The sequence below is a fragment of the Aotus nancymaae genome, unplaced genomic scaffold, assembly GCF_030222135.1.
Source record: "Aotus nancymaae isolate 86718 unplaced genomic scaffold, 86718_ANA_hifiasm-v0.15.2.pri h1tg000020l, whole genome shotgun sequence".
NCBI lineage: Eukaryota > Metazoa > Chordata > Mammalia > Primates > Aotidae > Aotus > Aotus nancymaae.
Window position 1 is genome coordinate 20,985,164 of NW_026988432.1, and position 17,312 is coordinate 21,002,475.

Here is a 17,312-nt window from a genome sequence, read left to right on the forward strand (position 1 = left end):
TATTTATTTTATAGTATGACTGTAGAAAAAAATGTATTAAAAAGAAGCTAATGTAGTTGTTTCAAAGAAAAGCTGATCTTGGATGCATTTAGGAATTGCCTGTTCGGGCCGGGCGCGGTGGCTCACACCTGTAATCCAAGCACTTTGGAGGCCAAGGCGGGTGGATCACCTGAGGTCGGGAGTTCAAGACCAGCCTGACCAACATGGTGAAACCCCGTCTTTATAAAAAAAGGAATTGCCTGTTCTAGCTGTGGCCCTGCCACCGACTAGGGTGTTTGGTCTTGGGCAGGTCATTTTCTGGTCTTCAGTTCTTACTTATTAGTTAATTATATTAGGCTATGTCTGGTTTTTTTCCTTTTTTTTTTTTTTTTTTTTGATATGGAGTTTCACTTTTGTTACCTAGGCTGGAGTGCAATGGAGCGATCTCATCTCACTGCAACCTCCACCACCCAGGTTCAAGCGATTCTTCTGCCTCAGCCTCCCAAGTAGCTGAGATTACAGGCATATGTCACCAGGCCCGGCTAATTTTGTATTTTTAATAGAGACAGGGTTTCACCATATTGGTCAGGCTGGTTTTGGACTCCTGACCTCAGGTGATCCACCAGTCTTGGCCTCCCAAGTGCTAGGATTACAGGTGAGAGCCACTGTGCGTGGCTGGGTTTATTTCTTTATACATTGTAGAAAGCTAGCGGTTTACTGTATTATTTTTTTCAGAGAGCATAACTCAAAATCCTTCCAACATATACATTTTATATATTGGAATAAGATAAGTGTTCAGTCAAAGAGAAGGTTTAGAATAGGAAAATAACTTTTTTTCCCTTAATTTTAAATCTCTGGACTAGATCTCTTGAACCTTTTGCAACGAAATAAAAAATCCTAGATTGTGCTAAGGGCTGCTAATCAAGGTGTGTGCAAGAGAAAAAGGTGTCATTCTCAAATTCAGGCATACTGGGAGCATTATATTTTAGAGTTGGGAAAAGTCCCTGGATAATCTAGTTCTTTTATTTTATATAGAGAAATCAGGTGACTTGTTCATGATCTTAGCTAATGGAAATGTGTTTACTCTTAACTGCTCATGTTAAGGAGGCAAACATCTTATGTAAAATGATCAGCTGGCTGGGCACGGTGGCTCACACTTGTAATCCCAACACTTTGTGAGGCTAAGGTGGGAGAATCACTTGAGACTAGAAGTTTGAGACTGGCCTGGGCATCATAGGCAGACCTTGCATCTACACAACAACAAAAATTATCTGGGTATGGTGGCATGTGCCTGTAGTCTCGGCTGCTCGGGAAGCTGAGGTGGAAGGATCACTTGAGCCTGAGGGATTGAGGCTGCAGTGAGCTGTGATTATGCCATTATACTCAGCCTGAGTGACAGAGTAAAACCCTAAATAAATAAATAAATAAATAATCGATTTATTTGAATGTTTGGTTTGTGAAAGTACTCTGCTGTACATATTTGTTCTTTTGTATATACTTATGCTTCTCTGCTTTATGATGTATTTTGATTTTTGACTAAAGTTCCAACCTATGATGGCTAACTAAAATGAAAGAATCTAGATAAAGTTAAATCTTGAAACAGATTTTTGCACAGTAACCATAATTTTAATAGTCTTTTCAGCTGCAAGATGTATATCTGTAACACCAGTTTGCTAATAAATAATTGATGAATAGAGAGATGTCAGTGTGATTTGGAAGTTGTGTTGGTTCGTATGTGATTTTTCCTAGGTAGTGAAAAATAGAAATAAAACCTTCATCTAGAAGCAGAAAGCTCTTAGCCACACAGGCAGATCCCCTTTCATGTTTATTTTAAGAAAGTTAATGAAGTTAAATAAGAGTGCCTACACCTAGCGCTTGTTCCCCAGAAGGGTTTATTTTAAGTATTACATTTTCTCTTGTCCCTTCTTTAATGGCAGCCCCACTGGCTCAGAGCTCCACTTCAGTCTGCTTTGTGACAACACCTAAGCATCATTTCCAGTTAATTTTGTTCATTTCAAATATTCCCCAAGGTAGCTTCCAGCTCTGAGCCACATGCTGGGATGTCCATCTTTTTCGTGAATCCTAGTTACTGTCTTTTTTTTTTTTTTTTAAATGGAGTCTCGCTCTATCACCCAGGCTGGATTGCACAATCTTGGCAATCTCGGCTCACTACAACCTCCACCTTCCAGGTTCAAGTGATTCTCCTGCCTCAGCCTCCTGAGTAGCTGAGACTACAGGCACCTGCCACCACACCCAGCTAAATTTTGTATTTTTATTAGAGATGGGATTTTACCGTGTTGGCCAGGCTGGTCTTGAACTCCCCACCTAAAGTGACCCACCCACCTTGGCCTCCCAAAGTGCTGAGATTACAGGCATGAGTCGTGGTGTCCAGTCTAGTTACTGTCTTTCTTAGTGATCTTGTTACAAAGTTACATGGGTTTCAAGTAGTTTGCCTCAAACTTACTTTTCCCATAAATCCTCTCTTTTTGATGTGTGCTTTTGCAGGAGGGTGGTTTTCATGAGTGGATATATTGTGTTACAGTGTGGATACCTCTGTAATTTGTGACATCTGTATAAATGCAGTTAACATTAAATTCTTTATTCTCAGCTCATTTAATATTTTAAAATGAAAACACCTGTTCATTGCATAAAAGTAAAGGATGCAGAATTATGGATACTTAATAAAGTGTTCCTGAAATCCTCTTCCTTTTCCAGTCTCACTTGCCTAAGTAATTAATGCTAACTGTTCATCGTGCCTGTCTATCTTTTTAATATGCGTTTACATATATACATAGATTTAAAATGTGATCCTAGAGAACATTTTACAATGAGACTTTCTTGCCCCTAAACAATACAAAATATCCCCTGGTGTGGACATGTCATAACTTTTTTTTTTTTTAAGACAGTCTTGCTCTATTGTTCAGGCTGGAGTGCAGTGGCGCAATCTTGACTCACTACAACCTCTGCCTCCTGGGTTCGAGCAATTCTCCTGCCTCAGCCTTCTGAGTAGCTGGGATTACAGGCATGCGCCACCATGCCTCGCTAATTTTTATGAGATGGGGTTTCATCATGTTGGCCAGGCTGATCTCGAATTCCCAGGCTCAAGTGATACACCGTCTTTGCCTCCCAAAGTGTTGGGATTACAGGCGTGAGCCAGCATGCCTGACCCGTGTCATAACTTTTAAAACTATTTTTCCATTGCTTGCTGTTTAGATTGTATTCTAACTTTTTACTGTTACAAACATGTTACATTGAACTTTCTTATACTACTTGTTATTATGAAATAGAGTAAGTGTTGTTAAAATGGAATAGACTTTCAAAGGGAGATTATTGGGGCTCAGCTTGTGTTCATTTAAAATGAATAGATATGACCCAATCAATGGTTTTTGAAAAATGATGTAGCAATTTATATTCCCATTTATACAGTTTAAGACTAATTTAGTTGACTGTAAAATATTATTTTCTTAGATTTTTGATATGTGGCTTGAGGATAACACAAGGTAAAAATGCCGATTGAAATGTTAAGAATGTGGACTTGATCACAACTTTGAGTTTTAACATTTGTTTTTATTTTGTGCTTTAGAATTTGCTTTTTCTTACATTTCTGTATCAGAAGGCTAACATTTTTCTTATTTCTGCAAACTTTTATTGAGACATATGTGGCACACAATTAGAAATGTGTAGTTCAATGAATTTTCAGAAACTGAACACACCTATTTAATCAGTTTCCAGACAAACAAAACATTGCTAGCCTCCAGAAGTCTCATTCTATCAGTAACTCACTAAGGTAACCACTGTCCTGATTTATGATACCATTGGTTGGTTTTGCTTGTCTTTGAACCATATGTAAATAGACTCGTATAGTATATGCTAGTATACTGTATGTTGCTTTCTTTCCTCAGTGTAAGAAATTTGTAAGGTTCATCTATGTTTTTCCAAGAGGTTTTACATCAGTTATTTTCATTATTGTATAGTATTTCATTGTATAACTGTAATTAGCTTACCCATTCTTTTGTTGATAAGAATTTCATTGTTTCTAATTTTTGACTCTTAGAAATATTACTAATAATACTTTTTCAGATGTTCTAATACGGTAAACATTTCTCTTAGATACATCCCCCAGGAATGGTGATGGGTTGGTGTATTTCTAGTAGTTTCTTTTTTTTCCTCCAAAATGGTTAATACCAACTTGCACTGTCACAGTATATAAACGTTTAGTTGCTCTGTATTCTTGACAAGACTTCATTCTTGTTGTAACTATTTTTGCAGAGTTGGTTTTAATCTGCATTTCCTTGGTATCCCTGGTGACTAATGAAGTAGAACATCTTTCCTGTTTTATAAAAGAAAGTTTTTGACTTTATTTATTTAATTATTATTATTATTATTATTATTATTATTTGAGACAGAATCTTGCTCTGTTGCCAGGCTGGAATGCAGTGGCGCAATCTCGGCTCATTGCAACCTCTACCTCCTGGGTTCAAGCGATTCTCCTGCCTCAGCCTCCTGAGTAGCTGGGATTACAGGTGCTCACCACCACGCCCAGCTAATTTTTTTATTTTTAGTAGAGACAGAGTTTCACCATCTTGGCCAGGCTGGTCTTGAACTCCTGACCTTGTGATCCACCCGCCTCGGCCTCCTGAAGTGCTGAGATTACAGTTGTGAGCCTCCATGCCCAGCCCTGTATTCTTAATATAGGGATTACAGGCGTGAGCCACGGTACCTGGCCGACTGTATTTATTGACTGTTTGGATAATCTCATTTGTCAAGTACTATTAAAGTGTTTATTCTTTTTCTTTTGGGGTTCAGTCTTGTCCTTATTTTTTGGTAGGAGTTGTTTACATATTAGAAGTGTAAGTCCTTTGTTTGATGTTTTGCAAATACTTTTTCCCAGTCTCTCAAAGGCATTTTTGGATGACTTAAAAGGTCTTAATCTTCCAGCTTATCAAATATAGTCCAGTTTGTCATTCCTTTTTTTTTTTTTTGAGTACTTCTTTTGTTTTGTATAAGAAATCATTGCTTAGTTCAAGGTTTTGAAAGTGTCTTCTGTACTTTTTCCTAAAATCCCCATTGTTTCACCTTTTACATTTAGATCTATAACCCATCTGGAATTGGTTTTTGTGCATGATGTGTTGAGATTCATTACTTCTCCTGTATGAGTATACAGTTGATCTGGAGTATTTAGTGAAAAGACGATCCTTTTCCCACTACAATACTACATCAAGTTTTTCAGACATCAGAGTACTGTATGTGAGATGGGTCTGTTTTTAGAATTTTCTTTAAAAAGAAAACTGATTGGATTAGTTTGCTCATTCTTGTACAAGTACTGTATTCTCTTAATAAAGTTTTATGGTAGTTCTTAAGATCTGATAATACAACATTTTTCAGATTTGAACCTCGAAACAGCTTGGGCTGTCCTGTTATTTCTCTAGGATTTTTAGAATTGAAATTTGTTAAATTCTACAAGGAAACCTGCTGAGATTTTACATCAGTTGTAAACATCAAATCAAGGAAAATCAGTATCTTGGCAATATTGAGTTTGCAAATTCATAAGCAGAGTGTATTCCTTCATTTATTTAGGTTTTCTTTAATTTCTCTCAGAACAAAGTCAGAAGATTTAACACTATTAGATATGAAGACTAAATATAACATCTGGGCTCATTAAGACAGTATAGTAGTGATACAAGTGTGTATAAATAACTTACTCAAATAGACCAGAGAATGTGGCTTAAGGTTGCGGTTCATGCCTGTAATGTCTGCACTTTGGGAGGCCAAAGGCAGGAGGATCACTTGAACCCAGGAGTTTGAGACCAGCTGGGCAATGTAGTGAGACCCTATCTGTCCAAAAATGAAAAAAAAAATAGCTGTTTAGCTGGGTGTGGTGACATGCACTTGTAGTTGCAGCTACTTGGAAGGCTGAGGTGGGAGGATTGCTTGAGCCTGGAAGATTGAGACTACAGTGAGCCATGCTTATGCTACTGTACTCCAGCCTGGGTTACAGAATGAGACCCTGTCTCAAAAAAAATAAAAAATAAAAAAATAAACCAGAGAGTCAAAGCCAGGAATATCAGTGTTTGTTCTAGTTTATGTTTAATTGATGAGTGCTTCAGATTTACAATCTTTAGTCTTATTTTAATGTTCCTTTTCCTTTTCTCACAGGTGTGGGCCATGTTTGAGGATTGCCCCAGCATTCAGTTCTATGAGTAATAAATATCCACAGGCTGTTTTCTTGGAAGTCGATGTACATCAGTGTCAGGTAAGGGAAAGGAATCTTTTTAAATTTACTTTTGAATAAATTTGAATCCAACATTAATATTCTTCATTTATCTCTTGATGCACATAGTACTTATTCCTTTGAAGATAGGAAGATGTTATGTTGATGTCATTATTACAGATGTCATTATGGCTACATTAGTTAAGAGTAGCATGTTATTAATTGCTTCAGGTTTGTATTAATCACCTTCTGATATAAAATTAATACGATGTTGTTAATAGGTCACCTAGCAGTTCTGTGTATTACATTTCCTTGTGTTTTGCAAACCTACAATTATATCTTCTACCCCTGAGGCATTGGCCGATTATACAGCAATGGTAAGGAGTTCTTGGTTATAGTTTGAATTGATCAGTTTGTAATCTTATCTCCAAATCAGCATACTAAGCAGAAACTTTTTAAAGTGTTCCTTACTTTTTTTTTAATTTATTTTTTCTTTGAGATGGAGTCTCAGATCTGTCACCAGGCTGGGGTGCAGTGGCACAATCTTGGCTCACTGCAACCTCCACCTCCTGGGTTCAAGTGATTTTCCTGCCTCAACCTCCTGAGTAGCTGGGACTATAGGCGATTGCTACCACGCCCGGCTAATTCTTTGTATTTGTAGTAGAGACGGGGTTTTACCATGTTAGCCAGGATGGTCTCCATCTCCTAACCTTGTGATCTGCCTGCCTCGGTCTCCCAAAGTACTGGGATTACAGGTGGGAGCCACCGCACCTGGCCAAAATGTTGATTACTGTTGATTGAGCCACAGTGTTGTAGGTGAATTGCCCTGATTACTTAGTTGGAATGGTATGTGACAGTCCTGTATTTGTATATGTAGAAATGTGGGGAGTTGTTAAGAAAAAAAAAAATTGGAAGTCTCTTTCCAACACTAAAAAGTGGAGTCTTTAGTTCTGATTAAGGAACAACTCTACAGCTCTGCAACTTTATCTTTGTTAAGTTTCTGAGTGTGGTAAACATTTTAGAATATTATGTAGTTTGTAGTTTGGGGATTTGTTACACACGTTTATGTTTCAGCACTTAGTCACGTGTTATTCAACTGTATCATTGGCCCCTGATTTAATCACTGTTTCTGATATGAAAGTGCTTTCTCCTGGAGCTTTGCTGTCAGGTATTGTAACCACTGGCTACATGTGTTTACTGAGCACTTTAAATGTGGCAAAGCCAAATTGAGATGCACTGAAAGTATAAAATACACATCAGATTTTAAAGACTTAGTATGAAAAAAAATAAAATAATGCATTATCTTTTTATGTTGATTAGATTGAAAATATATATATTAGGTTTGCTGTGATATTAAAATTGATTTTAATTATTTTACTTTTTAATTATAGATAATAGAAAATTTAAAATTGCATATGTAGCTCATGTGCTACATGTCCATTGTTTTGGGCAGCACTTCTTTGTAAGGTCAATCATAGTTTTTTCACTTAGAGGCTTTGAGAAGACATTCCTATGTTAATCTTTATGTTATTTTTCTTTAAACAATATAGTAGTGACATTCATAATATTTGAATATGTAAGGTGCCATATTTGCTTTACTGGTTCCTTTATACTTGTTACGAAAAGTTTAAACTAGGATACTCAGTGGGTATTAGGTAATTTCCATTCAGTAGTTAGTCTTATAAAATTGTGGAGCTAGGACAGAATTTAAAAAGATAGCTGCTGGAATGTGTTTGATAGGTGACCAAAGACATTTCTATAAGAGTAAAAATTGGGTGACAGTTGCAATACAAAATACATTGCCTGTTTTTCACAGGCAGATTGACTACTGTTTTTCAGATGCGCACTTTTTTTTGTTTTTTTTTTGAGATGGAGTCTCGATCTTGTTGCCCAGGCTGGAGTGCAATGGCGCCTTCTCGGCTTACCGCAACCTCTGCCTCCTGGGTTCAAGTGATTCCCCTGTCTCAGCCTCCCAAGTAGCTGGGATTATAGGAGCCCGCAACGATGCCTGGCTTAATTTTGTATTTTTAGTAGAGATGGATTTTCCTCCATGTTGGTCAGGCTGGTCTTGAACTCCCAACCTTGGGTGATCTACCCGCCTCGGCCTCCCAAAGTTATGAGACTACAGGCATGAGCCACCATGCCTGGCCAGATAGACACTTTTTTCTCGTAGTAGTAGTTTGTGTTCACTTTATTAATACCATTCTTGGTTATTCTTTTTGAGAAATACCTGTTATTATGAAAGACCTGTCTGGTGTAAAGCACAGTTCCGGCATTGAAAGCTAATTTTTCTATTGGATGACATATTTAGCAGTAAAAATGATAAAAATATAGACGATGTTCTTTATAGTGTGTGAAAGGGTTATGTAGCTATGCCCAAAGGGGAACTCTCTTAGGAACAGTTCTATTTTTTTCTTAAATTACAATTAAGAATGCAGTATTTTACATGTTTTTACTTCATGCTTATGATATTTAACTTCCATAAAGGTATAGAATGAATATTCAAAGTGGTTTAAGATTTAATTCATAACACTGTCCAACTTATCAATTCTAGGGAACAGCTGCCACCAACAATATATCAGCAACACCTACATTTTTGTTTTTTCGAAACAAAGTGAGAATTGATCAGTATCAAGGAGCAGATGCTGTGGGATTAGAAGAAAAAATCAAGCAGCACTTAGAAAATGACCCTGGAAGCAATGAAGACACAGATATTCCAAAAGGCTATGTATGTAGACTGGAAAGTGAAATCATAATGTATCTTATACATGTCATTATTTGGTTACAATGAAATATAACTGGTTTTATGTTCTATCTCTTAATGGTTTACAATACTTTTAAATAAGAGGTTTCAAATTAAATTTATTATCTGACTATTGAGTTTTGTCTGTATGTGTATGTCTTTGTGTGTGTTAAGCCCCTATCATAAACTGTTTTTCCTAAATTTCTCCTGATTTTCTTTGCCACTTATTTTTTTATCTGCTTTCTGAGCTGTTTTAATAGCCATTTAAAAATACTTGCTTTATACTTTTTTTTTTTTTTTTTTTGCGAAAAGTGAAGACGTGTATTGGAAATTTTTTTTCACTTTTTGACAATTGTGTAAAATGTCTTACAAGTTTTAATTATGACATTATATATTGAACTCCCTTTGCTGCCACTCACTTCCTATAGCTTTATCTTTTTAAATGTATGCCCTCTTTTCTGGCACTCTATGTTTAAAAAAAAAGTCTAGTTACTGATTTTGTTTTAGAATTAAATGTGACTTTAGTATCACATGTATTATTCTAGGTTTTAAGAGTAAATATTTTAAATAGCAACATAAAGACTTAAGAATCTAAAGGATAGTGTTTGAAAACTTCAGAGTATGAGTAGTTATAATGCAGCATTTTTAATTTGAGAGTTATTCAAGAAAGAAGCAAAATTCAGAAGCAGCACTTCATGGTATTAGATTTGTTTATACATATAGGTAAATCCTGAATAATAATGTAGTTCTTAATTTCTCTGGTTATAAAGTTACTGCACTGGTAGATCAAAGAATGAATTTTTTTAAAAGTTACCTCAAGTTAAAGCTAATATCCTAAACAAGGTACTTATCAGGCGTTTTAAAGCAGATTTGTTTCATGGAGCTACAAGTCCTCTCTGTATGTCTAAATTCATGCCAAATGAAGAGAAGCTATAGTCTAATAAATATGAGAGATTCTGTGTATGTGTGTGCAGTAGGAGATTGGGAGGGTGTCAGAAAGCATCGGTAACATGTGATACCAGCCTTAATTTAGGGAAGTACAATTACTGTTATTTAAAATAGGCCTGTAATTTGAAGTTGTAATGTTCAATTAGAAAGTATCAATGTATTGTTTATATCATGGTTGTAATATCTTTTGGACAGTTTCAGAAATAATTTAACTTGTAAACCATTGTGTTTGTATCTTTTTATTTTTTCCCTTTGTTACTAAGGGTGTTTTGCATTAAAAAGTGTTATAAGCACAGTAGTCTTGTTGCTTAGTTATAGGCATACTTCTTTACACATCAGCTATGGTATGAGTGTTTTGGCCTCAGATAGGAAATAGGCATGAAAAAATGAAATTTTAAGAAATAAAAATTTAGTTTTTGTGTAAATGTTATGGATAAAATATGAAAAGCTGTTTTTTAAAAAATTCTCTTTTTTTCCTATCAGGTGTCAATCAAGACATTAAAGTTTTGAACTATTTAGGTCTTACAGGGTTATTCAGTATTTAAAACTGGTACTCTGTTCCCAAGACTATTATTGTTCTTAGAACACAAGTAGAAACTTACTGGAAATAAGAGTCACTGGATGGAAACCTTTCTCCTAAGTAGATTTAAATATAAGCATTGCAGGCCAGGTGCAGTGGCTCATTCCTGTAAACCCAGAACTTTGGGAGGCCAAGGCAGGTGGATCAGCTGAGGTCAGGAGTTTGAGGCCAGTCTGGCTAACATGGTGAAACCCCATCTCTACGAAAATACAAAAATTAGCTGGGTGTGATGGCGGGTGCCTGTAATCCCAGCTACTCAGGAGGCTGAGGCAAGAGAATCGGTTGAACCTGGGAGGCGGAGGTTGCAGTATGCCAAGATCATGCCACTACACTCTTAGTCTGGGCAACAGAGCGAGACTCTGTCTCTAAATAAATAAATAAATAAATAAAAGCAGCATTAACAATTGTTTATAAAACTGGGAGTTTCTTGGAATCAGTTTTGGTGATTATGTTTTAACACTCAGAGGCTATACAAGTTGTTGATTTATACGTCCTATTGTTTTGAAACTATTTACCTGAGGCCAGAGTACGACGGTATGAGAAGTTTTTAAAAAAATCTTAAGATTGAATAATTTTAATTCACTTTAATTTAAAAAGAGAAATATATGTATCTATTTTAGGGGGTTAAGATATTGTGAAAGATGTAGTTGTGATGCTCAAAAGGTGAAGACTCATAATTCTAATTCAGAACACTTTTTTTGTGAACATAGTGACTTAAAAATTGATACATAATAGTTGTGCATATTTATGGGGTACATGTGATATTTTGATACTTACATGCAATATGTTACTCCAAATCTTCTAGCTATTTTGAAATACACACGTTATTGTTAATTGTAATTACCTTTCTGTGAATAATGACTTTAACTTTCTAAAAATGTTAGTTGAAGTTGGGAAAAATTTAAAACCATATATCTTTACTCCCCCATATTTGCTAAGAGTAGATTATGTATAGTGTGGCTTTATTTTTTAATTTATTTTTTAAAATATCTCCACAAGTGGAATTTTATTGATGGCTCTAGCTTATTCCCTTCCGAAAGATGAACTGCAAACAAATGAAGTGAACATAAACTCAAGATTTTGTTTTTATAATAAAAGAAAATATGACACTTAGAACTGGACCACGTGACCCTTTCTCTTCTTATCTACTCCCAGTTCAAAATGCTTGCATCTTTTAATAACCAGCATTCTCTTAGATCTGCAGTTGGGCTCAATGCACTCAAGCCTTAACACAATCTTTGTAGTTTTAGCCTTTTTCTGGAAAATTGACTTAGTCTGCCCACCATAGCCACTCTGCTTCCTGTCATAAAACTGCTTTCCCTGGGCTTTCAGAGAATCCTTGCCCTTCTTGTACTGTGTCACTTTTGTGGGATTGGTATTTGCCACACTTCTTTTTTTTTTTTGAGTTGGAGTTTCGCTTTTGTTACCCAGGCTGGAGTGCAATGGCACGATCTCCACTCACCGCAACCTCTGCCTCCTGGGTTCAAGTAATTCTCCTGCCTCAGCCTCCTGAGTAGCTGGGACTACAGGCGCACACCACCATGCCCAGCTAATTTTTGTATTTTTAGTAGAGATGGGGTTTCATCATGTTGACCAAGATGGTCTCGATCTCTTGACCTCATGATCCACCTGCCTCGGCCTCCCAAAGTACTGGGATTATAGGCGTGAGCCACCGTGCCCAGTACTACACTTCTTACAGAAAGTCCAGCAAGTTTTAGGAATGTTCACCGTGTTTGCATGAGCACTATTGGCAGGGAAAGCTGTTTTTTATATTTTTTAAGTTTTTTTGTTTGTTTGTTTTTGAGATAGTCTCGCTTTGTTGCCCAGACTGGAGTGCAGTGGCGTGATCTTGCCTCACTGCAACCTCTGCATCCCGAGTTCAAGCGATTCTCCTGCCTCAGCTTCCCGAGTAGCTGGAATTATACAGGTGCCCGCCACCACGCCCAGCTAATTCTGTATTTTTAGTAGAGACAGGGTTTCACCATGTTGGCCAGGCTGGTCTCAAACTCCTGAACTCAGGTGATCTACCCTTTTCAGCCTCCCAAAGTGCTGGGATTACAGGCATGAGCCACCACGTCCAGCCTCCAAATATAATGTTTATACTTTTTTTTTTTTTTGAGACAGGGTCTCACTCTGTTGCCCAGGCTGGAGTACAGTGGCACAATTTCCGCTCACTGCTGCCTTGATTTCCTGATCTTAAGCCATCCTCCCAGCTCAGCCTCCCAATTAGCTGGGACTAAAGGCACACGCCACTGTACCCAGCTAATTTTTTTGTTTACTTTTTTTTCAAGACCAAGTCTTACTGTGTTGCCCAGGCTGGTCTCAGACTCCTAGGCCCAAGCTATCCACCCACCTCAGCCTCCAAGTGCTGGGATTACAGGCATGAGCCACTGTGCCAAGCCTTTTACTTTTTCTCTCTATTACTGGCATATACTTTTTTTGGATCTTTATTCTGAGTCTAACAATTCAACTGTAAAATATTTATAGACACTTAAGGAAACTTGACCACTGATTTGATGTTAAATATTATTGATTGTGATAATGCTATTGAGAATGTGTGTTTTTTTTTTTAAAGCTCTTATTGCTTAGAAATTCACACTGAAATGTTCATGAATGAAATGAAAAGATGTTTAACATTTTTCAAACTAATCAGGAGGAGAGTTAGGATGTAGTTGGGGGTTAAAGATGAGGCAAGAGTGGCCATGAGTTGATGATTATTGTAGGTGGACGTGGTAGATACATGGGATTCACTATATTATTACACTTTTGTTTGTTTGAAATATTTCTTGTTAAAAACTTTTTAAGTCCTTATTTGTTACTCCTTAAATTGGACATCTTCAAAGGTAAATTTGGCCACTAGAAGAGGGAAACAGGCTTTCTTTGGATCTTACAGATACTTTAATTTGCATACTTTCTTCTGTAAAGCACATTTTTTAAAGCGTAAGTCAACGTTTTATAATCTTAGTGTTAAGGACATAATTTCTGATACTTAACAAGTAGGATAAGCCTAGATTTGGCTTTAATAATCAATGGTAGATCTCAGAAATGCAAATGAAAGGACTATCCTAAAATTGTTTTATGAACTGTTTTAAAAGAGTTTTCTTAAAATTGCCTACGATTTGGATTTTTTATTAAAATCTTGGTTTAATTTTTTTTCAGATGGATTTAATGCCTTTTATTAACAAAGCTGGTTGTGAATGTCTTAATGAAAGTGATGAGCATGGATTTGACAACTGTTTACGAAAAGACACGACCTTCTTGGAATCTGACTGTGATGAACAGGTAATTGAGGGCTGAAGTTAAGGCTTGTGGAGATTATCAGTATTTATGCCTGCTCTTGTTTCTTTATCTTGTTCCATCTTGTGGTTTATGTCTCCTTCCCAGATGATCCCTTCTTCCTCTCATTTCTATAGCTTTTAGTTTCTTTGACTTTTGTCTTTTGACCACACGGACCCACCTCCTTTCTCTGTTCTTGTACGTGGGCTGCCAGGTGCACTAAGGAAAATCGCTAACTCTTGGATGGGACCCGCTGCAGAACTGAGCTGTTACACACTGTTGCGTCCTTTTGTTCATCTTTGACCTGTCTTCCATACTTTCTTCTCACCCAGATGAATTTGTATCTGAGAAATAGAGACTAATGGGATGTGTACTTCCTGTGTGATTAACTCCTTTCTCCTAGATATAAACCTCTGTTGTATTCTTTGTTTCCCTGCCTTGCCCTTATCACAGAGTAAGTGGGGTGTTATCAACTTGATCAAGCTTTTAAAATATTTGTTGTAGCTGTTATTTTTCTCAATTTACTTTCTCTTCCATTGTGTCTGGTTTGTCCCATTCCAGTTCATCTTCTATATGGTAACAAAAGTTATTTTTCTGAAGTATAAATCTGCATCTTTTTCTTCCTTAGAAGAGTGAAATAACTCTTCACTGGCTTTAGGAAGAGGCTGGCTTGATCTGTTTTTAGCTTTCTAGTCTCTTCTGCTCTTCACCTACAGTTCAGTTTCCTAAATATACCATGCTTATTTTTTAATATACTATTATGGGTCAAGTATAAAAAGTATTGGTGTAACTAAAGGAAATAGCCTTGTAATTTTCTTAGGCAGATAAACCACAATATGATTCTGAAATCAGAAATACAAACCCCATCTTTCTATGCTTTTACCCCAGAGCCATCTTATTTTACAGCTTTGAGAGTATCATTCACATTGTGTTCCTTATCAATGATGCCCTAAAAATAATGTGATAATGCTTATCAGCAGGACTGGCTCAGGCTTCGTGAAATTTTCCTGCCCAGGAAATCTTGTTTCCAGGGTAGAAGCATAGGTATTTATACCAAACACACTTTTGGCTGGAAAGAAGATGGAGCAAATGATCCAGGAGAGTATCTGAGAGAGAAGCATTCTGATAGTGTTTCGTATTCCTGTTCCCTTATGTGACCTTCCAGATTCAGTCAGTCAAGTAAAATGTAGGATGAAAGTTTGGGAGTTATTTCAGAGCTGTAAGAGCCCTATTCTCTTGAGTTTGGGAACAGGGTCCATTTCAGGGCTAGTCTCTGCATAACCTATGTATTGCCTCTAAATTGTCAAGTAATGTGGAAAGACACTTGTCAAACCATCCTAGAGCTGTATGCTAAAATGTATAGTTTACATTTGATTTTAATTTGCGATTTTTGTTTGACTTGTTAGAAAGCAGGTTGCTTGCCAGTTTATAGCTCACAAGACCTTAGATTTCTATGCATAGTTTAGTATTTACTTGATTAATTTTTTGTATTCCCTTATATAAATAATTGATGGTGGTGCTTCTCAAATGTTATCTAATCAAGTGACTTTCAACTTGCTGATTTTTCATACTACATTGGTTTTGTTCAATGAATTAGTTTTTTTTTTTTTTTTTTTTTTTTGGCCTGTTAATTCTACTTCAGTAGTTTGTGTACTCAGTGTGTTCAAGAGCCCTTTTCAAATGAAACTCTTTTCTCCACAGCTGCTAATTACTGTGGCATTCAATCAACCTGTTAAGCTTTATTCCATGAAATTTCAAGGACCAGATAATGGTGAGTAAAGCATAGTTTTTCTTTAAACTAACTTCCTGCTTTATAGAACTGTTAGCATAAAATTAAAACTTTTTATTAAATAAAGGTAGAGGTAGTTTGTTGTTATTGTTGTTGTTGTTGTTATTGTTTTGAGACGGAGTCTTGCTCTGTCACCCAGGCTGGAGTATAGTGGTGCAATCTTAGCTTGCTGTAATCTCTGCCTCCTGGGTTCAAGTGATTCTCCCACCTCAGCCTCCCAAGTAGCTGGGACTACAGACATGCACTGCCATGCTTGGCTAATTTTTGTACATTTAGTACAGGATTTTACCATCTGTTGGCCAGGCTGGTCTCGAACACCTGACTTCAAGTGGTCCACTCGCCTCGGCCTTCCAAAGTGCTAAGATTACAGGTGTGAGCACTGTGCCTAGGTTGTTTTGGAACAAAGCAAAATATAAATGAATGGGTAAATAATGTGAGATTGTTAGGTACTGAAAGTATGAAAGAAAGGAAACTTATTTTTATGCTTTTTTATTTTAAAATTTGTTTCCTTTTAATCTAAGAAGTGCTGAATCCTTTTTTCCAACTGTTCTAAAACTGTAGGTTCTGAGCAGCCATATTTTAGAATCAAAACTGGGAAAAATTTATTTCAAACCCCTTTTATTTTAAGTGAGAAAACTGAGGCTCCAGATATTCCTGTTTGTGCCCTATTAATAGTATCATCTTTTTTATGTCGATGCATGTAAATATGATTACACAGACTTAGAATTTCTCTTCTTCTAAAAGAAGGAATTTTCTTTATTTACTCCCCCCATTTTTTCTGTTTCTGTTAAGCTTTTTCTGAGGGGGAATGGGGAATGGAGACTAGGGTTCTGTTTTTTGTTTTTTGTTTTTTTTTTGTTTTGGTTTTGGGTGTTTTTTTTTTTTTTAATTGATTGGAAGAAATAGCCAAGGCCCTGTTTAGAAGATAGCATTTTCTTATTGATTACGCTAAATTTTTATGTTAATAATTTGACTTTCACTCTGAAATTACAAAGTATTTGTATAAGCAAATGCTGTGGAAATGAGTTTTACTTTTCCTTCATCAGCCACAAAATATGGGTCTTAAATTGTGCTTTGAGGCTGGGTGTGGTGACTTATTCCTGTAATTTCAGCACTTTGGGAGGCTGAGGCGGGTCAGTCACCGGAGGTCAGGAGTTTGAGACCAGCCTGACCAACATGGTAAAACCCTGTCCCTACTAAAAATAGAAAAAATTAGTGGAGTGTGATGGTGTGTGCCTATAATCCCAGCTACTCTGGAGGCTAGGGCAGGAGAATCACTTGAACCTGGGAGGCAGAGGTTGCAGTGAACCAAGATCACGCCATTGTACTCCAGCCTGGGCAACAGGAGCAAGATTCCATCTCCAAAAAAAAAAAAAAATTGTGCCTTGAAGTTAAAGGGATTAAGGCATTCTATATATGGGGCTTTACCACGTAGCACATCCTAACGTAATCCCTAATGAAATTTGGCAATTTGTATTATTGATTTTTTTTTTTTTTTTTTTTGGCTAAATGTTGTCACTGATAATACTTTCTTCGTAAATAACTAAATGTACCAACTATTGGCAACTATAAGATCTAGCTCAAGTGCTATTTCTTTTATGAAGCTTTTTGTTAACCTGCATATGTAGTCAGAATCCACTGTCACCTTCCATGAATCTCCTCTCCTGTGGTCTTTTATTATAGCATGTCTTTTGTAGTTGGGGGCAGGCAGGGATTTGCCATGTGTGTGTGGGGTGTGTGTGTGTGGGGGGGGAGGTGTGTGGGGGGGTTTATATTCCTAACATTT

At 36.7% G+C, this 17,312-nt stretch overlaps 1 protein-coding gene across 4 annotated transcripts in view; it reads left to right on the forward strand.

Moving 5' to 3' along the window:
- Positions 1-17,312, forward strand: part of TXNL1 (thioredoxin like 1) — a 34,761-nt gene that overhangs the window by 5,688 nt on the left and 11,761 nt on the right. For all 4 annotated transcript variants that reach the window (XM_064379107.1, XM_012446444.3, XM_012446446.3 and 1 more), the window contains exons 2-5: positions 6,136-6,232; positions 8,745-8,918; positions 13,621-13,743; positions 15,439-15,508. In XM_064379107.1, the coding sequence (XP_064235177.1) occupies positions 6,136-6,232; positions 8,745-8,918; positions 13,621-13,743; positions 15,439-15,508 (464 nt within the window). The remainder of the gene's footprint in view (positions 1-6,135; positions 6,233-8,744; positions 8,919-13,620; positions 13,744-15,438; positions 15,509-17,312) is intronic.